Source organism: Furipterus horrens, unplaced genomic scaffold (assembly GCF_987537825.1).
Source record: "Furipterus horrens unplaced genomic scaffold, mFurHor1.1.pri manual_scaffold_17, whole genome shotgun sequence".
NCBI lineage: Eukaryota > Metazoa > Chordata > Mammalia > Chiroptera > Furipteridae > Furipterus > Furipterus horrens.
The window spans coordinates 89,909,350-89,932,699 of NW_028327187.1; the positions used below are offsets into that span (position 1 = coordinate 89,909,350).

At 37.9% G+C, this 23,350-nt stretch overlaps 1 protein-coding gene and 1 pseudogene across 10 annotated transcripts in view; one reads left to right on the forward strand and one right to left on the reverse strand.

Annotated features, from left to right (window-relative positions):
• The window catches only part of CASK (calcium/calmodulin dependent serine protein kinase), a 419,618-nt gene that overhangs the window by 198,376 nt on the left and 197,892 nt on the right, over positions 1 to 23,350 (forward strand). For all 10 annotated transcript variants that reach the window (XM_090265298.1, XM_090265289.1, XM_090265291.1 and 7 more), the window contains 2 exons: positions 14,072 to 14,149; positions 21,189 to 21,261. In XM_090265298.1, coding sequence (XP_090121424.1) covers positions 14,072 to 14,149; positions 21,189 to 21,261 — 151 coding nt within the window. The remainder of the gene's footprint in view (positions 1 to 14,071; positions 14,150 to 21,188; positions 21,262 to 23,350) is intronic.
• On the reverse strand, positions 7,633 to 8,062 carry LOC149991558 (large ribosomal subunit protein eL30 pseudogene; annotated as a pseudogene).

Sequence of the window (23,350 nt, forward strand, 5' to 3'; positions counted from 1 at the left end):
ATGTATTGTTCTAACCACTCCTCCTCACAAAAATGAACTTACCACCAACAAATATTTGCAAATATTCATCAAGTATGGAATATTATGCTGACAGTAAAGGACCTTCTTATGCCCTCAAGTTGTTTATAGTGAAACTGTACTAACCAGACAGGTGCCTATCCATGAAATAAGTAATAATAACTGGTAATGTAGGTCTAAATGGCCACAGAGAGGCACAAATTATTAGAGCTCTAAGAGGTCAGTGGGGGAAACAGTTGGGAGCTGGAACAGGCAGGCAAGCTTGTACCAGTTGGTGAAGGGCATCAACGTCAGTATAGGAGAGAGACAGATAGAAAAGAGGACAGAGGACATCCATAGCAGGAGCATAAAGAGAACATTGGGGAAAGGTGGTGGTTACTGGACATTTGAGAAAACTTCAAGAGAGTATCACGAGCAATATTCAAGGATTAAAGCACTTATTGGCAAACATTAACTACAGAGAATTCATTTAAACCATATCAACAATACAGTATTCATATGTATCATCTGGAGTGATAGGGATAGAAGCTTTGCACTGAAGATCCCCCTACTTGGTTCTGGAGCATGGGGCCCCCATAAACAGGCATGAAAATTGATTTGTTATACAGAGCTCTCCTTATACTATGATTTTGCTTACTTAGCTATAATCTCTTATCTTTCATTAAGCAACTCAGACCCTTGAGCTAAAGTTAGGAGTTTCCCTCTCTGTAACCTGAGCATTTTGAGGGGGACAATGCGTGGACTCTGAAATAAGACTGCCTGAGTTTGAATCCTGGCTGTGTTGCTTAATAGCTGTGTGATCTCTTGGGCAAGTTACTTAATCTTTGCTGTTACTCAGTTTTCTCATAAGTAAAATAGGGGTGGTAATTATACCTACCTCATAGATTTGTAACCATTCGGTGAATTAATGCATGTAAATGCCTGTCACATAGTAAGCATTTAAAAATGCTAGCTTTGATTATTCATCACAACAAAATAAGATTATTTGTTTTTTAACTATATGTGAAAGAAATTAGCCAATTTGTATTCTTCTGTGCCTCTTCCTTCACTCAGTATTCTATCTTTAGGTTCCAGCCAAATTCCTTTGTGTAGCTGTAATTTCTTTTCATTGCTCTGTAGTATTCCGTTGTATGAATATACCAATGCTTTAATCCATTCTGTGACTGATAGACATTTGGGTTGACACTTGGTGGCCATGGCAAACAATGCTGCTATGTACATTCAGGGATATGTCTCCTAGTCCACATAAACATAAGAGTTCTGTCAACAAGGTATCCAGCCATGCAATATGAAAAATATAGACATTATTGAATAAGATACATGAGACATCGTACATAGGACAATGACACCTCAGTCCCCTTCAAAGTAGGCACTTTGGGACCTCACACATTTCTCCCAAACACCATCAGCTGCTCTGTTGTATTTTCCTGAATCTCATCAACGGTCTGAAATCTCTTCCCTTTCAAAGGTGATTTTAGTTTTGGAAAAAGCCAGAAGTTGCAGGGCGCCAAATTTGGGCTGTAGTGGGGGCTGAGTCACCTGGGTCATTTGATGTTTCACCAAAAAATTCTGCACAAGATCATGATGCATATCATGATGAAGCTGCCAATCACCGGGTGCCCATAGCTGTGGCCTTCTGAATCATCTGAACAGAGTCCACGGAGGAATGTTCAAGCTTAATGCATAATTTAATGCAAATTTGTTGCTCTACTCACTCACTCATTTTGAATGTGATGGCCACACAGTACACATGCTCACTCAACAGTGTCTACCACCCCCACTGACTAGTACAGTGAAGTCATCATTGTTCATAAATGTGCATTCCAGTCCACTCTCCTTGGCTGCCACGTTATACTGATGTTGTGCAAACTATTCTCATTATATTAGCAATGACTGGACTTTCCAGACAGACTTTGTATGTTTATTTGAAGAGACCATCTTTGCCCAGTACTCTGCAGTCACCGATTTATCATCAGTCAAGCATCCATATATATATGGTTCTGTTTCTGGGTTCTCTGTTATGTTCAACTGTGCTCTTTGCCCTCGTGTCAGTAGCTTAATCTTAATTACTATGATTTATGTTATGAAATTTTGAAATCAAGAAAAGCAAATTTCCCCACCTTATTCTTCTCCAAAAATATCTTGGGTGTTCTTGTCCTTTTGCAATTCCATGTACATTTAGATTCTGCTTGACATTTTCCACAAAACCTATTGGGATTTTGATTGGAATTCCATTGAATTTATGCTACAATTTGAAAAAGATTGGCTCTTGACAATATTGACTCTTTTAGTCTGTGACCAGGATAATTTTCTCTCCATTTATTTTCCTTTGCAATTTATCTTAACTTAATAAGTATCATACTTTTCTCCCTAGAGGTCCTATACACCTTTCTATGATATTTATTTCTATGTTCATAAAAACATTCTTTAACTTTTTTAATTTGATTTACAAGAATGAATTTTCTAAATTCTGACTAATTCTAATCTCATCTTAGATTATTTTGGACATTATATATATGCAGTTATACCATCTGTAAATAATGACGGTTTGTTTTTAATTTTTATACATTTTATTTCTTTATGTTGCCTTTATTGCACTGGCTGGGACCTCCAGAATATTGTTGAATATGGGTTGTTGGAGTAGACATTTTTGTATGTTAGTGTTCAAAATTTTATTAATTGAATTACAAATGTGAAAACAGTTTTACATTCCTCTGGTAAACACAACTTTATCCTGATGTGATTTTATACATTGTTGTTTTGGTTTGCTAATGTTTTGCTTGGGTTGCTTTCATCTATGTTCATTAGTGAGATTGTTCTTTAATTTTCTCATGTTGTCCTTAATGTGTTTTTGTGTCTAGGTTAAGCTAGCTTCATAAAATGAATTGGAAACTGTTCCTGCTTTTTATTCATTTTAGTTCTTCTCAAAATGTTCAATAGCACTTGTCAGAAATTCCATCTAGGTCTAAAGTTTTCTGTGCCAGAAGGTTTTTAATTATTGATTCAATTCCTTTTATCAGTAAAGAATTATTCAGGTTTTCTAATTTTTGTGTGTGTGTCTCTTTTTTAATGAGTTTTATTTTTCTGGGAATTTATCCTCTTCAAATTTGTGGCATTAAGTTTCAATACCATCGTTTGAATGTATACAGGATATGAAATGCTATCTTCTTTTTCATTCCTGATACTGACTTCTATATGTGTCTTTTTTTTTTTTTTTAATCAATCATGTCAAAGATCCACCATTTCACAGGGAACAACTGGTAGCTTTGTTTATCCTTCTAATATCTGTTTTCCGTTTCATTAATTTCTGTCATTATTTCCTTCTAACTCATTTGAATTTAATTTGATGATCTTTATATAACTGATAGAGAAAGGATGCTTAGTTCATAAATTTTTGGCCTTTTTTTCTAATATATACATCTACAACAGTAAATTTCCCTCTAAGTATAACTTCATCTGCATTTTATAAGTTTTGATGCTTTTATTTTTGTTATCCAGTTTAAAATATTTTCTAATATTCATTCTGAGATCTGTATAATAAAAGTATATTGTTCAATTTCCAAATGGGAGTTTTCTAGTTCCATTTTATTAATCTTTTCAAGGAACTTATTTTTTAAGTTTCTCTTGCTCTATGTTGTATGTTTTTTTCTTCATTAATCTCTGTTCATTATTATTTCCTTCTATCTTTATTTGACTTGTTCTTCTTTTAAAATTTTTTCTCATGATTGAATCTCACTAATTTTAGCTTCTCTTATTTTTTAATATTTTACATCAATATTTGTAATATTTCTGTTACTTCAATAATTTAAAGTTTTAAAACAAATTTGTGGATGTGCACTGCTTTATAAATACTGTTAAGCTGCATTCTGAAAGAATTTACTTTATTTTTTTAACATTTAGAACTTTTTAGTCTAACAGGTGGTAGTACCTGTTCATTTTAAAAAGTAGAAGTAAAAATTAAAAACCAAAATAAAAACCAGTAGAGTCCTACCCACCTACTCTTTAACACTCTATTGTAATATTCAAAAACTACCCAGTTCATCTGCATATACACATATATGCATATTATATATTGTATGTTTATACATCCTAATATATTGTGAACATCTTTCTATATCAATAGATATACTTCTACAGCATCATTTTAATGTCAGCATAATATTCTACTCTGTGGGTTTACCACAATTTATTTAACCATTCTCCTATGTTGGACATTTAGGTGTTTCTGACTTCTCTGTATTGTAATTATGATAAACCTTGGTCATTAAAACTTGGCAAATAGCCTTGATTATTTCCCTTGGAATGAAAGTGTTAAGTCAAAAGACATGTACATTTTTAAGGCTTTTGTCAAGCACTATAAAATTGCCCTCCTGAGAGGTTGTATTGATGTGTTTTTCCATCAATATTGGGTTACCTAATTTAAGAAAAGTTTCTCCAGCACTGAAGAGAGAGTTTGAGTGAGAGAGTGAGAGAGACGGAGAAAGAGAAACAGACAGACAGACACTAACTTTCTCATACTGGACGATTGAGATTGACTTATGCCCCAACTCCTCCTTTCAGCAAATTCTATATTTGCTGGTCTAATAATGGCAACACGCCAATTGGGAAATGTAATGCCTCAGTTCTACACAAGTTTTGATATGTATTGTTTTCATTATCATTGTTAGAAGTATTCCTAATTTTAATGTAATTTTTCCTTTAAGTCATAGGTTATTTAGCATGCATTTCTCAATTACTAAGCATTTAGAGATTTTCTAGTTATTTTGTTAATTTATTTCTAATGTAACTTTTGTGATTAGGAAACATACTCTAAGTGATTACAGTCCTTTAAATGTTTTGGGGTCTCAGAAAAACACTTGTGCAATTTCTTAAGTTATAAAATGAACTAGTTTTGTGTGTTTGTGTGTGTGTAACATCATTTTTACTTGAAAGAGTGACTAACAGACAAACTAACGGTTACACTAATTTGGGTATGTGACAGACAGTTAATAAAAAATGAGCGAAGTGAGCCTGCTGCTTCAAAGGAAACAACTCACAGTAATTGTTGCCAGTGATGAAATTCAAATTTTCAAGTGAAAATTTGAATTTTGGAAAACTCGTATCTGCTGCCATGAACTTAACAGCAAATATTGATAGCTAAAACCCACAGAAGCACAACCCCTTTGGAGCTCTCAGTAATCTTTAAGGGTAGAAAAGGCCCCTGACACTTTAAAAAAGTTAGAGAACTTAGTGGTTGTCCTAGAAGTTGTAGTATGCCTCCTGACTTATTGTTGTCAAGTATTTTTATTTAAAATCAGTCTCTCTTCTCTCTCCCCCCCTTTCCCTTTCTCCCCCCCCCCCGCCCCTCTCAGAATGGTTGGTTATATAGTTTCTCTGCAGAGAGGAAGTGAGAAAATGGTTGTTTTATACAGTCATTGTTCATTTAGATTCATCTACTGTCACAGTGGTATACCTCTAGCCTAGGTGTGTAGTAGGCTGTACTATCTAGGTTCATTAAGTGCACTCTAGGATGTTCATACAATGATGAAATTGCCTAACAATGTATTTCTTAGAACATATTCCCATAGTCAAGTGGTGCATGAATATACATTTTTATCACATTGTATGTTTTTCATGACTTCCTGCATATCTGAGTTTTTATTTGACTTCATTTTTCTTCTATCTGAGGAATATTCTTTTGTATTTCCTTTAGGAATAGGTATACTGGTGGCAAATTCTCTTGGTTTTCTGCTTACCTAAAATAATTTTCTTACCTTAATTTTTTAAAGGTATTGGTGAAAAGAGAATTTACGTTGGCAATTATTTTGATTTAAGATTCCTTTCCAGTGTATTCTGTAACTATAGATTTCTTTCATTCATCTTGCTTGATGTGTGTGTATGTTCATGTGTAGAGATTGTCATGTCAAGTACTAGTATTTTAGATATGACCAGAAAAATTGGATTGATCCATGCCAGTAATTGCACAGTGCAGTAAATAATTTCCAGTTAGTTCTCACTGACTGGTTTCCTCCATAGGCTGGCTTCTCACCACCTTGTCACCTTCTCCTACCCCAGAGACTGTTTTCCTCTTCCAAGTCCCTCCAAAAGCCTTCCTCTAGCTCTCAGGACAACTCCCAGATTCTTAACTGCTTTATGATGCCATCAATTTAGCTCTCTCCTTTGCCTAACTGCTCACTCATCTAAGTTGAATAGTGCTTACCCTCACATTTCACAATTGAAAAGGAAAACACCTAAACAAAACTATAATTTTCTCTAAGTGAGGTGTTTTTAGTCCTCATAGATCAACCAACCAGCTTAAACTGCAGCCAGCTTTAAAAATAGTATCTTTTCTCTCCACAATACAAGAAATGAAAAATATTCAGCCTCTCTAGTAATTAAGGGAATGCAAATTAAAGCAATCACAAATGATGTTTTTTCCTCCTAATTGGCAAAAATTAACAATAATAGCCATCTTAGTGGAGGCAAGGCCCTGGCTGGTTTAGCTCAGTGGATTGAGCGTCGGCCTGCGAGCTAAGTGTCGCTGGTTCGATCTTCCAGTCAGGGTACATCAGAGAAGGAAAACTCTGACTCCAAAAAACCTCCGCTGCCTTGCGGCATACCTCTTCAGGGGAAAGGCTAAGGGAGTAAACCCCGACAGAAAATCCGGAGCCGGAGTCCCTAAGGCGGTTTGACGTTGTAGTCAACACCGGCAACTCCTGCGGCGCACCTGAACCCAAGCTGTATCGACTCCGTCTTTCCCTTGGACCCTTCAGCTGCGAAGAGAGGGGGGGTCTGCTGCATGGGCAACAGCAGACCCTCCATATTACCCTGCCCAGGCTCTGTAGCTTCAGCGTCATCGCAAGATGTCGATTCAACACGGGAGGAGACAGATACCATGTCACTCCCGAGTCGGACTGCACAGCCATTCTTGGCGGTGCAGATAGACTCTGAAGAAGCTACACCATCGTCTCTCGAGACGGACGGCTGCCGACGACGACGAGTGGAGGCAAGATAGAAGAAAGGACACTTTCACACTCAGTAGTGGCAGTATAGATTGCTAGAGTTTTTCCAACAGTGTGTGTATCAAAAGTGTTATTGTATGTGCTCCTTCACCTAATAACTCCACTTGTAGCACTCTTATTATAGCAGGTGATCAGGGTCGTTCACAAAGATGCACAATCCTGTTCATCTGGGCTTATTTCTGATGGTGGAAAATAAATGCTGCTATACTTCAGAGTAGACTAGGCCATTGTAAGAACTATTTTGGCAAAGAATCCTATTTGACATTGGAAAACACTCAGTAGCTGTGAAATGGAAATTAGGTGTAATTTGTAAAGCTTTGTTTAAAAGTTAAAGTGTTTCATTTACATAAAACCACACCAAGATTTAAATAACACAACCAACGATTCATTAAATATTTACTGTATGCTCAGTCTTTTGTTGGGAATTGGAACTGAATATGTTGAAACTATGAAATATACTGGTTTTTTAGGACTTCGTGTTATTGTTGAACTTTTTAGCTTGAATACGAGGTGGGAGGAACCAAAAACCCAGAATATATTTATTAAAAATTATGTATTTTTTCTTACATGTTTAAACTTCAGTTACTTTCTTTTTTTTTTTTTTTTTTTAAACCAAGCTCTGGACAGTTTTATTAAAGAAAAATTTTGCATGATTTACTTTTCACCAGTCTGTTCTGGCATGCTTCTAATGATATCAGAATCACCTGGATCAATGATAGCCAGTGTGCATACTCTGTAGTATTTTCCACACGCTGTGCCCAACTCAATATTATTGCCACAGTAGTGATGGACACCAGTCTTGGCCAACATGGCATAGTACTCAATTTCAGATTTCCTCAAGGCTGGACAGTTGTTGGAGAGGATGACCAGTTTGGCTTAGCCTTGCCTGATCATCTTCTGCGTCTGCTTGTACCCCAGCACGTACTTCCCACTTTTCATAACAAGTTGGAGCCTAGAGTTGATCGACTCCAGCGACTTTTTCGTCTTCTTTGCGGCCACCATCTTCCTGCCTTAGATGCGGGACGGACCCCTACCAAGCACAGCAGCCAGTTACTTTCAAAGTACTCTCCATTTGATGCAATACACCTAGTAAGACATTTTTTCCACTGCTCAAAAACAGTTTTTGAACTTGTTGATTTTGATGCCTTTTAGTGCTTCTGCCCGGTTTTGTTTTACCTCTTCCACATCTGCAAAACATTTCCCTTTGAGGACTTTTTTCATCCAAGGAAATGAAAAAGGAGTTGCTCATGGGAAAGATCAGATGAATAGGGAGAGTGGGGCGCACAGGAATCATACCGTTTTGTGTCAAAAACTGCTGAACACTCAGTACGGTGTAGGCAGGTGCACTTTGTAAATCACCCATCATGAGATGGGCAAACACATAGAAAATCTTCCAAAAAAAATTCACTGAAGCCAAACGCAGCCTCTCACAACAATGCCAACTGGTACACTGCTACACATGGGTTCCTAGAACACTCACTAGCAGGGGAAGCCTGTACTAGAAGGGGTCCACCCTCCAGAAGATAATTCTGGGGTTTTTGCCCCCTCCATATGTGCATTTGGTCCTTGCACACCCGGTAGATGTACCTCAGGTAATGGAAAGAGCATTGAACACAAGCATTTGAATCCTGTCCCTGTCACATATTTCTCTACTCACTTAGACAAATTATTTAAGAATGAGAAGGATACTGACCTCATGGGATAATTATAAGAATGAAAGGAGCTGTAACAAGGAAGTACTTCCTGTGATGATTGATGAATAGTAATATTAATAATTATTATAACTATTTAGTAATTATTAGTAATAATAATGAATAGTTAGTCCCTTTACTTTCCCTTTTAGAAGTCTCTATTCCCTCAGTATAATACTTGCAGAAGATATATTAGAGTCTGAGCTACTGAATAAATGAATGAATGAGATACTGAATTTGAAAGCACTTTATAAGCCTTAAAGTATGAAAACATTAACTATTAATATTTGTATAATTGCATTAATATATGTAATGATCTGGCAAAAATTCCATGTATACACATATATGTGTATGTAACTGTAAAATGTTATGATATGGGCTAGATGGGGTTGTTATAGAATTTAAGCAAAAGAAGGATTTAATGTAGCTAGTAACCATTTGGGGGACTTTTGGGGGAAGGTGGGATTGAATTAAGGTAGGTTTTGAATACGAGAAATAATATGTGCAGAAGTATGTGGCCAAAAAAAGGAAAAGAAAGAAAGAAAATGGTATATTCAGGGAGTAGTGATAAGACTAATGTGCCTAGAGAGTGAGGTATTCTTGAAAAGTCATTAGGGAAGATAGAAGCAAGGTGTGGCCAAGACAACAAGAGGCATTACTGATCTGGTAAGAAACAGAGCACCATTTTAAGTTTGGGGACAAGATAAGTGACATTGTGTTATCAACACATCACTGTTAGGATATGTTTGTGGGACTTCCAGTCAAGATGGTGGCTTAGGCAGGTGTGGCTCACTTCTTCGCACAACCATATCAAAATTACAACTAAAATATAGAACAACCACCACTCAGAACTGTCAGAAATTGAGTTGAATGGAAGTCTGACAACTACAGGATTAAAGAAACCACATCTATCATTAAAATATTCATATAACCCAAAGCAATCTATAGACTGAAAGCATTTCCTATTAAAATGCTAATGGCATATTTCAGAGATCTAGAACAAATACTTCAAAAATTTATGTGGAACTGAAAAAGACCCCGAATAGCGTCAGCAATCTTGAGAAAGAAGAGCAAAGGAGGGATCACAATAGCTGATATCAAACTATACTACAAGGTCACTAATAAAAACAGTGTGGTATTGGCATAAGAACAGACTAATCGATCAGTGAAACAGAGTAAAGAACCTAGAAATAAACCCAAGTCTCTATGGTCAATTAATATTTAACAAAGGGGGCAGGAGCATAAAACAGAGTAAAGATAGCCTCTTCAATAAATGGTGTTGGAAGAACTGGACTGGTACATGCAAAAAAAATGAAACTAGACCACCAACTTACACCATACACCAGAATAAACTCAAAATGGATAAAAGATTTAAATGTAAATCATGATACCATAAAAGTCCTAGAGGAAAACATAGGTAGGAAAATTTCAGATATCCCATGTAGCAATGTTTTTGCCAATGTATCTCCTTGGGCAAGGGAAATAAAGGAAGAAATAAACAAATGGGACTACATCAAACTAAAAAGTTCTGCATGGCTAAAGAAACCATTATCAAAATGAAAAGGAACCAACTGTATGGGTGAACATATTTGCCAATGATACCTTGTACAAGGATTTGATTTCCAAAATATATAAAGAACTCAGACAAGTCAACACCAGGAAGACAAACAATCCAATTTAAAAATGGGCAAAGGATCTAAACAAACACTTCTCCATGGAGGACATACAGAAGGCCCATAGACATATGAAAAAATGCTCAACATCACTAGCCATCAGAGATGCAAATTAAAACCACAGTGAGGTACCACCTCACACCTGTCAGAATGGCCATCATTAATAAATCAACAAGCAACAGGTGCTGGCGAGGATGTGGAAAAAAGGGAACCCTAGTGCATTGTTGGTGGGAATGCAGACTGGTGCAGCCTCTATAGAAAACAGTATGGAATTTCCTCAAAAACTAAAAATGGAACTACCTTTTGACCCAGTGATTCCACTTCTGTGAATATACCTTAAGAATCTCGAATCACCAATTCAAAAGAACCTACGCATCCCTATGTTCATAGCAGCACTATTTACAATAGCCAATGCTTGAAACAGCCTAAGTGCCCATCAGTAAATGAGTGGATCCAAAACTGGTGGTACATTTACCAAATGGAATACTACGCAGCACTAAGAAAGAAGGAACTCAGGAACTCCTACCTTTTGCAACAGCATGGATGGAACTGGAGAATATTATGCTAAGTGAAATAAGCCAGGCAGTTAAAGATAAATACCATATGATCTGACTTATAAAAGGAATCTAATGAACAAAATAAACTAATGAACAAAATATAACCACAGGCATGGAAACATGGAACAGACTGTAAGTGACCAGAGGGAAGGGGGATAATGGTGGAAAGAAGGGGAAGGGACTAGACAAAGAACATGTATGAATGACCCACGGACATGGACAACAGTGTGGGAATTGACTGTGGGAGTGGGGGTGGTATGAGCAGAGGAGGGCAAAAGGGAAAAAATAGGGACAAATGTAATAGAATAACAATAAAAAATTACTTAATTAAAAAAAAAAACCATATCCATCCAGACTTGTAAGAGGGGCACAGACCCAGATTGGGCTGATCCCTCACTCACGTGTGGTGGATAAAAATTCAGGAGGGATATCTTGGGAGCGAGGAGGCCCAGCCCCAAACCAGGTCCCCCAGCCCAGGGTTCCAGTGCCAGGAAGATAAGCCCCCACAAATTTCCGCTGCAAAACCCAGCAGGGATTGAGTCCGTGGAAGAAACTGCTGGAGCCCCAAGCAGTTCATCTTAAAGAACCCACACACGAACTCACCTACTCAGATTCACTCCCTCTGAGCTCCAGCACTGGGGTAGCAGCTTGAAAGGTCCCAGTGACATATAGAGAGGAGCTGAAGTGTCTGGTATCAAGACAAGCAGAGGCCACTGTCCCTTTTCTAAACCCTTTCCCCACAGAGCCAGCAAGCTGGTACCACATCTGAGACTCCATCAACCTTGCTAACTCTGTTTGACCTGTCTTGGAGATCCCCAGAGACTCTGCCCCACCCAACTTATGAGCCCACCCAAGCTGCTTTTCCATATGAGTGGCTGGTCTTGGCTCATCCTTCACCACTTTCTAAATCCTCTCAAACAAGCAACAGTTGACCTCAGTGAGCCCAAGGCCTGGCACTAGCAGCAGCCAGCCTAGATTCACAGCTTGGCTTCACCTGGGAATCTCCAAGTCCAGCACAAGTAGCAGCCATTTCAGATTGCTTTATAGCATAGGCAGGGTGGCCCCAGGCAAAGCACAGGTTGGGGCTGACCTGGGCCAGCACACCTAGGGGACAGCTACAGACCATGTCAGAGCACCACCACCTTGCCCCTGCATAGCTGATTCTCCACGGAGGGTGGAGGTTGTTGGTCAGTGGTCACAGCCATTCATTGCAGCTGACTGGCCTGGGTAAATCTTTCCCATTGATCTGCCAACAGCAACCAAGGCTCAACTACAAGAGGAGGGTGTACTCAGCCCACACAAAGGATGCAACTCAAGTTCCCAGCTTGGGTGATAGGGGAGGCTGTGCCACTGGACCCTACAGGACACCTACTATATTAGGCCACACTAACAAGACAGGGAGTCAGAGCAGTTCTACCTAATACAAAGAAACAAATACAGGGAGGCTGCCAAAATAGGAGACAAAGAAACATGGCCCAAATGAAAGAACAAATCAAAACTTCAGGAAAAGAACTAAACAAAATGGAGATAAGCAGTCTATCAGATGCAGAGTTCAAAACACTGGTTATAAGGATGCTCAAGGAACTTAGTGAGGACCTCAACAGCATAAAAAAGATCCAGTCAGAAACAAAGGAAACACCAATTGAAATAAAGAACCATTTCCAGGGAAACAACAATAGAAAGAATGAAGCCAAGAATCAAATCGATGATTTGGAATATAAGGAAGCAGAAAAACAACCATTCAGAACAACAAAAAGAGAAAAAGAATCCAAAAATATGAAGGTGGTATAAGCAGCTTCTGGAACAACTTCAAGAGGTCTGACATTCGCCATCAAAGGAGTGCCAGAAGGAGAAGAGAAATAGCAAGAAATTGGAAATCTATTTGAAAAAATACTGAAAGAAAGATTCCCTAATTTGGTGAAGGAAACAGACATGCAAGTCCAGGAAGCACAGAGAATCCCAAACAAGATGGATGCAAAGAGGCCCACTCCAAGACACATCGTAATTAAAATGCCAAAGGTTAGAGATCAAGAGAGGATCTTAAAAGCAGCAAGAGGAAAGAAGTTAGTTACCTACAGAAGAGTTCCCATAAGACTGTCAGCTGATTTCTCAAAAGAAACTTTGCAGGCTAGAAGATATTGGCAAGAAATATTCAAAGTCATGAAAAGCAGGGACCTACAGCCAAGACTGTTCTACCCAGCAAAGCTATCATTTAGAATGAAATGGCAGATAAAGAGCTTCCCAGACAAGAAAAAAACTAAAGGAGTTCATCATTACCAAACCATTATTATGTGAAATGTGAAAGGTACCTATTTAAGAAAAAGAAGATCAAAACTATGAACAATAAAATGACAGTGAATAAATACATATCTGTCCACAATTGAATCTAAAAAAGAAACTAAGCAAACAAGAACAGGGACAGACTCATGGATACAGAGAGCATTTTGATGGTTGCTAGATGGGAAGGGGGTGTAGAGGAATGGATGAAGAGGTGAGGAGACTAAGTACAAATTGCTACTCACAGAATAGCCACAAGGCTGTAAAATACAGTATAGGGAATGGAGTAGCCAAAGAACTTATACGCATGACCCATGGAAATGAACCATGATGGGGGGATCGCCTGAGGGAGTTGAGGGTGCTGGGTGGAGTGGGGCAAAGGGAGAAAATCAGGACAACTGTAATAGCATAATTAATAAAATATAATTAAAAATATGTTTGTAGCAGTTAACTTTGGTAATGGAAGTGTAAACAAAAATAAGTTATGGATTAGATAATTATTTTTTTTCTTCCACAGTATATAGCTTGAATTCTCATTTAGTGGTGATAACAATAGCTAAATGTTTTAGAATTCTTGTTGTAGTCTTAGAATATTAAATTACTATACCTTAAGTTATTTGATGATACCGTTTACTTGTTCTTCCTATTTTTTTCCCTGTACATTTTCAGTGTTAAGATGGTAATAATGTCCTTTATTATTTGTCTAATTTTCATTGAAAGAAAGGAGGTTTAACTAATTTGTTGAAATCATTAGCTGTAAGTCAGTTAATAACTTTGTTACAATGTATTCACTTCCAGTGTTTTCATCCTGAAACTTCCTCTTTTCTTATATTCTTTTTCACATTTCTCTGCAGTATGGATGGAGCAGATCTATGTTTTGAAATCGTAAAACGAGCTGACGCTGGTTTTGTATACAGTGAAGCTGTGGCCAGGTATGTAATTTGTATCAACCTTCCAGAGATCAAGGTGAATGTAAAAGAAATGAAGAAAAAAAAAAAAAACCCACATGAAGTGGCCAGTTCTTTGAACTGATGATGACCATGCTGCCACTCTTTCCTACAAGGAGCATATCTGTTTTCATGTGCCTTAGTGGAACCAAATAGTGACTAGACATGCAAAATACTGAACAGTGAATTTATCTATTAATATGAGTTTACAGTTTCATATCAACACTGCTATCTCTCCCATTTCTGATGGCTTTTTTCCATTCAATTTTATTCTTTTCAATTTTATTGGTTTCAGGGGTACAGCTTAGTGGTTAGACAATCATATACTTTACATAGTGTTCTCCATATTTCCAGTACCCCAACTGGCACCATACATAATTATTACAGTATTAGTGACTATAATTTCCTATGCTTACTTACCTATGACTGTTTTGCAACTACCAATTCGTGCTTCTTAGTCTCTTCGCCTCTTTCACCCAGTTTCCCAACCCCTGCCCCCTCATGACTTTTATACAAGGAGGGATTTGATAGCTTTGGAACCATGTAGAATTAAACTTGGGCTTTTTGTTTGTGTGTTTGTTTTTGTTTCTTGGCAGATACTGCCTCATTTGTTCTTGGTTTGCCTTTTAGTGATAGCAACTTGTCATGTGGCCAGTTAATCTCAGAAAAAGCACAGAAGAGCAGAAGGAACAGAAATAAAAGCACAGTTTTTCTGTTGAATATATTTGCTTCAGGCCAGTGTGTGATCTCCCAGTCAAATGGCAACCATTGTTCTAGGTGGTGGAGTCGTTGTAAAGAACTAATGACTCAAAATAAGGAGGAAATGAAAAATCTCAGGAGTCATGCACTGGGCCACTTCTTATAGATTTAGAGTAATAAGCTTTATGCTTTCGTGACAATCATATCATAAATATGCACTTCAGTGAGCTGCCTTTTTAATACATGGAGTACATACGTTAATAGGATACAACATATCTCTTCATTCACCAACCATAATTATGTTGAAGGGTTCAAACCCACAAACCCATTAGGATTTATGAAAATTTCTACCATTTAAGAAACAGTTACCATTAAATGATTATAACTTCCTCCCTCCTGTCATTTTTTTAATAATTACGGCATCATGGACAGATATACCTGGAAACAGCTTAGAAGATTACCTAATGCAACTTTGAGCCCAGAGTGGCTTGACTTTCTTCAAATTGATTGCCCTGCCTCCTCTTACCTGAGGAGGAAGGGCCGCAGGCCCCAGTCTCCGAAGATGGAGCAGCGATAGCTATAACACAAAATAAATAATATACTCAATTTGAGGTAGCTGCTGTCTTGTACTACTGGAGCTAGAGAAAAGAAGAAAGTGAAAGTTTACATAAACTATAATTACTTCTTTAAACTTCTGGTATATTCATGGTACACCTGAAGCTAAATATCCTCTTTTCTTTTGTGCCATGCTCATTCAAGCCCACTCTCTGGTTTTTTAATACCATTTTTCTATTGTTTTCAATTCTTATCATAATTTTAAATTTGTGTTCTTTATTGTGTTTCAGAATTAAAAGGCATTTTTAATACCAAAAACAATCAGTGGTATCTTGACTTTTCTTATGGAAATAGTGGTAAACCACTTTATCTGACTACATAAAACTCTCAGATTTTTGCATATCATTGTTTATATTTATTTCTTCAAGAATTTGAGGTGACTTGCCTTTTGTAGTTTCAACTGCACCATCAAATAAGTAAAACTAAAAATTCTGAATGTTGATTTTATAAAATAGTGAAGCTCGATGGAAGAAGATGACCTTTTCCTTTCTGAACCACAATAATACCAGGCTCCCTGGCTTATATGTTGGCAGAGTTCATGTTAAACCAGCTCTACTCTTACTCTGTTCCTGCTCATCCATATTGCTTTTCCTTAACTGCAATCTTGTCACTGCCACTAGGCTGTGTGTCAGGATGGGGAGAATAGTAGCATGTAGAGATGATGTTATACGTGAAATGACTTGATGTCTCTCCCAGTCTCACAATTTATAGAAAAAGTAGATGTTTATATACATCTGTGAAAGCCTCTTTGTTGGTTTTACTTATTTTTTATTTTTTTAATGTTTTATTGATTATACTGTTACAGTTGTCCCAAGTTCCCTTCCCTCTGCTCCCCTCCACCTGGTGGCCCCCCTCCCTCCATTTATCCCCCCCTTTTAGTCCATGTCCATTGGTTGTGCATATAGTTCTCCTCAACCTCTTCCTGTCTATTCCATTCCCTCCTATGCTTCTTAATTCCTGTACTATCTCCCTTCTCTCCCCCTTCCCCCTCCCTGCTGACCTCCCCCCAGTATGTTCCCCATACCTATAGTTCTTTTTCCACTCTGGTTGCCTACTTAGTTTGCCTTTGTTTCAATTCCCTAGCTTCTGTTGTTGGTTGTTGTGATGCAATTTTCATTTTAATGTTCATAGTTTTGATCCTCCTTCTTCTAAACCAGTCCCTTTAACATCTCATATAATAGTGGTTTGGATCTGATGAACTCTTTCAGTTTTATTTTGTCCGGGAAACACTTTCTCTGCCCTTCTATTCTGAATGACAATTTCGCTGGATAGAGTATTCGTGGTTGTAGGTTTTGGATTTTCATTACTTTGAATATTTCTTGCCAATCCCTTCTTGCCTGCAGGGTCTCCCTTGGGAAGTCAGCTGATAGTCTAATTGGGACCCCTTTGTACATAATTCTCCTCTTCTCTCTTGCTGCTTTTAAGTGTCTCTCTTTACCTTTAATTTTTGACACTTTGATTATAATGTGTCTTGGAGTGGTTCTCCCTGGGTCCAGTTTTTCTGGAACTCTCTGTGCTTCCTGGACCTGTAAGTCTATTTCCTTCCCCAAGTTCAGGAAGTTCTGCTTTATTACTTTTTCACTTAATTTTTCAATTTCTAGTTCTTCTTCTTCACCCTCTGGCAATCCTGTAATCCGTATGTTCGATCTCTTTATAGCTGTCCCAGAGGTTTCTGATCCTCACCTCACTTTCCTTGCTTTCTGTTTTCCTCTCTCTGTACTGGTTGACTGTTTGTTCCTTCCCTATGTTCCAGTTTGTTGATTTGGTCTCTGGATTTTATTTCCTCACCACTTGTCTTGTATGTGTTTTCATTCTTTTCAGTATGAGTGGCTTTCAATCCTTTCTCATCTTGTTTCAAATCTTTTGTTAATTCTGTAAGCCACCTAATGACTATAGCTCTGAATTGAGCCTCTTAAAGGTTTCGTATTTGTTCATCTGTCAAATTTTTCATCTGTTGCCTGGTGAGCTGCGCCACCGGGATTTCTATAGTTGTCCGCCTCGTTTTGACAGATTTGTGTTTACTTTGCTTCTTGAGCAGGCTATAGGAGGCAGAGCTTGTGTACTCGTCACAACCCGGGGATGGGCGGCGATCTGCAACCTTTTTCATGGCGCTGTGGCGCTTTGTGTGAGGGCGGGAGTCCAGGATGGATTCCTGCCGTTATTCTCCGCTGGGAGACCAGGATCCGTCCTCCTACCCTCTGGGCCTCACCGTGGGAGGCAATGTGGTGGCTGTTTTTCCCAGCGTTGGGGTCGGGAGGTGCTGGTGCTCAACTGCAGCAGGTATTGCTCTCCCTGCTGCTGTCCCTGGTGCTACCGCAAACAGCACCGCCCACTTTCACTCTTCTTACCTGTCCCACAAGACTTCGTACGCTGGGCTTCTGTGTAGTTTTATTTTCTGGAATTTCTAGTTATCTTTTGTTTTGAGGTAGTTGTATTCCTTTCTAGTTGTAGAGGAAGATCGAGCGTGTCAGCCTAAGTCTCCATCTTGGCCGGAAGTCTCTTTGTTGGTTTTAAAATATACCTGTATTTGCTGTTCAAGTGAGGATTTTATGTAAAGAATTTCCCAGAATGGATCAGAAAAGAATAGCATTGGGACCAGCATGTGACACTGCAAAAAGAGAGGTCTGACACAATTTATTAAAAACCCATCCTAAAAATTACAAAAGAGACGGGGGGGCAGCCTCAGAAAGTGCTATCAGGTATGTCCCCTATTGCAGAGGATCAATGGCAATGTAACAGGGCAGATAGATCCCTCCTTTTGGTTAGAGTGGTAAACCAGATGACTTCTAACCTTCCTTCTTCTCTGATTCTGTGTGTGATTCATTGTTGGGAAATTCAGCTTACATCAGTATTCTAGTGAGACCAACTGCAAGAAGGCTCTGACACACCAAGTAACCACATTGATAATGTTGTTTTTCTGCAACTGGCTGAGCTTCAAGAGGAGTAGCAGAGCATGGCTAAAACAAAACTGTTCAGTCCTTACAACCCAATTAGTGATTACCTCTGTTCTTTCAGGGATGATGAGTTATGGAGTAAGCTAATATACAGGATCAAATTATGAAATCATAGTATCACAAATCAGAGATCTTCTTACCCAGTATCAAAGTTTACAAATAATTATAAGATACAAGCAATCAACAGGCTCAGCTGAAGCAGAAAGAGGCAGCTTCAAGGGCAGCTTCCCACGTCTTTCCTTCCTGCATCAGAAATGCACCTCTGGTCCAGAATAGATGAGGGCTCTACATGAGGTTTGTGGGATTACACACAGAGGGGAACATTTCAATATGAAACCGCTCCGTTGTATACCCAGAGAGTTGTATAGCTTACATGACATCCTTCAGAAAGCCATCCATGCCTCAAAGAACCTGGGTTCTCTTTACCACAGGTAATCCCTAAGGGCATTGTAGAGGTCAGTTTTCTTCTGCCTAGTAAAGAGCATTAATCCTTTTACCCAGAGTTCACAAGGAAAGTAGACTGAGTCACCTCCTTTTCTTTCACTACCCCACCACCCCCAAAATGCCTCCTTCCAAAGGAAGTGAGTGAATCACTGGCCAGTTCCCTCCTTCCTCAGAGTTCTCATCATTCCTGATCCTTAGGGAAGATGGAAACAAACATATTGCTGATTTTTTCTGAAAGTATAGGCTACCATGCTGCTTCATGAACTGAAGCTCTTTGATTCAAGTTTAGTCAGGAACTCTCTAGGACATATGGGTGGATTTTGGTTCTCTATTCTGCCTGCTGGTGTGCTGTTCAAATGCAGAGCCTCCCCAGGTCGTGACTGGGAGTGTGGAGAAAGCTCAGTTTAAATCTGTAATATCTGGGAAGAAAATAATTCTACCCCCCATACTCACCCCAGAGATTCTGATATGTACGATACTTGGGCCAAATAATTGAATACTCTGATATTCATATTTTAAGATGTTCATTCAGTGAGTTTTTTTAAATGAGGCTTTGAGATAGGAATTTTCTTTAAGCTAAAGATATAAGTGGCTGTCTTCATACCATATATCCAAAGTAGTCTATAGTGTAATATAATCTGTGTCTGTCCACATTACATAATTTAAACTTACCCGCTACTCCAGTGTTCACATCTAGTACACAAATAGGCTGCTCCTAAATCTTTGACTAAATTTAACAGTAATCATGATATTGTAATAATAATGACTTAACCTCTGTAGCATGGTTTAGAGTTAACAGAGCACTTTCACATTTGTGGCTCCTGCCATTTCTGGAGTGTCACAGACCCTCCAAAGCCTGATTTGAACCAGGAAGGAGCCGCAACACCAAGATAGGAATCCCTAACTCACATAGACACTTAATTACAGGCTGCAGTGGCCCAGGCAGAGTATGTAACCACAACCCCTTATGTGTGCATTTGCACAGTAAGAAAAATGGAACATCTAAGGACTGACTGCATGGGACTACCGCTCTGCTCAGAGCCTAGCTGTGAGGGGAAAATAAATATAGGAACAGTCTGGGTTTGTTTGTTTGTTTTTCCTTTTTAAATATGGAACCTTCTGTTCAATTGTAATATATGAAATACTGCATATGCTAATTAGAGGGACATCCATATGAGTTTGTAGCAACCAAAGAGGGAACTTGATAGAAAAGTCTTAATTTAAAGCAGGCGTGGGGAAATTTTTTTGTCTTGAGTCACAAGAGAACACACAAGGTAATTTATGATTACTACTGAATTATTTTTTTATTTTAAAGTGTGAGGAATGTAATACCTGGAAAGGTAAAACAAAATTCAATAAATACTATACAATGAATAATGTTGAGTATATTGCATTTCTATGTCATGGCTGGTTGGGGGAGGAAAAGGAGGGAAATAAGAAAGAAAGAGGGATAATGGGAAAAAAGAGAAAGATATGAAAGAAGTAAAATGAAGAGAAAGAGAAGATGAAGAAGACACTCAGAAAGAATAGCAGGAATTCAGAAGAACTTTGGAATGGAGGGAAGTCAAAGTAAATTCTGAAGGAATACTGAATAAAGTACCCTTGCCACATCCTGTTACTAGTGGACCTTATTACCACTTTTTAAGGACTGTTCTTCAAAATGACCCAGGGTGGGGCGGAGCCGAAGCTGACCCCCGTTGGCCATGTGAGGAGTCCAACTTCCTGGGACTTAGACCCAGTACAAACTTCGCTTTGTTCAAGGATGCCCCAACTAAAACTTGATTATGTTGCAAAAAGAAATGTAATCATAAGATGTTTCTCCCCTCCTGTTAAATTCATCCTTACAGTGAAATTGAAATAAGTTAAGAGAGCCAGCCTCTGCTGGCAGGTAAAAGGCTCCCAACCCTTTAGTAAGAATCCTTGGCGTACCTCTAAGCACTATTCACTTAATAGCCATCCAGTGTAACTAAGTAGTATTAACTGAGTGTCAGAGAATAGTTGGGTGTTTTTAAATGTTTTAAACTTTAATTTTTAGTTTGCAAAGCTATTTTACTTATGAAATAAGTAAATTCTTTTGGCTTAGATATCTTAGAAAATATAAAACATATGATTTCTTCATAAAGCTCATAAACTTATGAGTCTGCCAACTTTTCATAATTAAGTCTCACATTCCACCAGTCTTGTCTACTTGAATGGAAAGTGTCCATGCGTAACAAATATGAAGATGGGAGTTACAAACTAGAGACAACTGTATAGTAAGTTTGAATAATAAAAGGGTTTTTCAGTTTTATATTCCTTTTGTTTTTCTACAGTCATTACATGAGACAGATACTGGAAGCTCTACGCTATTGTCATGATAATAACATAATTCACAGGGATGTGAAGGTAAGTACTTTTATCACCAACTTTAATATTTGTGAAAAGAAAACTGACTTATAATGATAATAATCAGCAATTTTTTTAATATTCTTATTTAACTGCTTTATATTTGTGGAATCACTATACTAATTCTTAAAGCAGCACTTGTTATTCCAGTTTCCTTATTTTTGTTAAAATATACATGCATTCTAAAATTCTGCTATTCCTCTTTTGCATGGTGTGTGTGAGAGGAATAAAAAATTCAATGAATATTTTAAAAATCAAATAATATTCTGTGCTAAGTTAACTGGGGGAGGAGAATGAGAATTTGGCTCCTATAGTAAAACATATTGTACATCTATCATTTTGTACTATTCCAATATAGAATAGTCAGCATTTTCTTTGAAGATTTTTAAAAATAGTCTGAAATAATTATGGATGTAACATGGCATGTACCCTTAGGAATATGAATATTACCATTATTCAGTCTCTTTGCCTATTTGATCCCAGTAACAAGTTCATGAGAACTGTCAGTCCCTGGCTCTAACAGTGTCAAGCAAAACATGGAGACGTGAAAGGAAGGAGACCAGTGGGCCTTCCTACTAATCCTCCAACCCCTTCTGAGGCCTCTAATCACTAAGAGCCTCTGAGGTCTCTTTGGACCTGTTGTCTACTTTCAATGCTGTGATATTTTGTCTCTGGTCTCTCTCTAACCCACAGCATCCACAGACATGATGCTCTTCTTCCCTCAAGACATATTATCAAAGGCCTGGCTTCTTTAATGTATTTTAATGGTTAGGAAAATGAAGTAGAGCCCTGACTGTCATAGTTCAGTTGGTTGGGTGTCATCCCACAGAGTGAAAGGTTGCTGGTTTGATTCCTGGTCAGGGCACATGCCTGGGTTGCGGGTTCAGTTCCCAGTTCGGGTACGTATGAGAGGCAGCTGATCAGATGTTTCTCACTCACACTGATATTTCTCTTACTCTCTTTCTCCCTCCTTCCCCTCTCTCTAAAAATAAATAAATAAAATCTTTTTTTTTTTTTAAATCAAGTAGAGTTAAATTTTCTATGTTTGGGAAATTTTAGCTAAAACTCTTGTGGTTAAAAGCTGAGGAAAAGCATAAGCAATTCCAAAACAATCCAGTGGCATGTTATAATAGCAAATAAATCATTGGAAAAATATGCAAAATACACATTACTGTAAAATTAGTTGTGAAATATCTTATTAATGCTTTTCAAATGTGGTGATAGGAAATGATACTGTTATTATCAACAGTCAATACTGAGAAACCCAATAGATATATAGCAGTTTTATTTAAACTATTCTTCAGTTTCATAAACAAAGAGAATAAAAAGTGTGGAAAGGTAAGGGGTCAAACTTGTCCAAAGGTACTAGCATGCCCTGTTATTCTTTTGCATTTAATTAATATAAGAAAGTACATATATACAAAGTAAAATATATCTCCTTGTATATATATAAAACATATACAAGACAGAAATGACCATTTGAAAACTTAAATGGGCAAAACAGATTCTTAGTTCATGTAGTAGCATTGTGTTAAAAATGCCTTTGCTCAAGGACCTGAATAAACACTTTTCCAAAGAGGACATACAGAAGGTCCATAGACACATGAAAAAATGCTCAACATCATTGGCCATCAGATGCAAATAAAAACCACAATGAGATACCACTTAACACCAGTCAGAATGGCCATTATCAACAAATCAACAAACAACAAATGCTGGCAAGGATGTGGAGAAATGGGAACGCTACTGCACTGTTGGTGGGAATGCAGACTGGTGCAGACACTATGGGAAACAGTATGAAATTACCTCAAAAAACTAAAAATGGAACTGCCTTTTGAACCAGCTATTCCACTGCTAGGATTATATCTGAAAAATTATAAAACCCTAATTCAAAAGAACTTATGCACCCCCATGTTAATAGCAGCACTGCTTACAATAGCTAAGTGCTGGAAACAGCCTTAGTGCCCATCTGTAGATGAGTGGATCAAAAAACTGTGGTACATTTACACAATGGAATATTATGTAGCAGAGAGAAAGAAGGAACTCCTGCCATTTGCAACAACATGGATGGAACTAGAGAGAATTATGC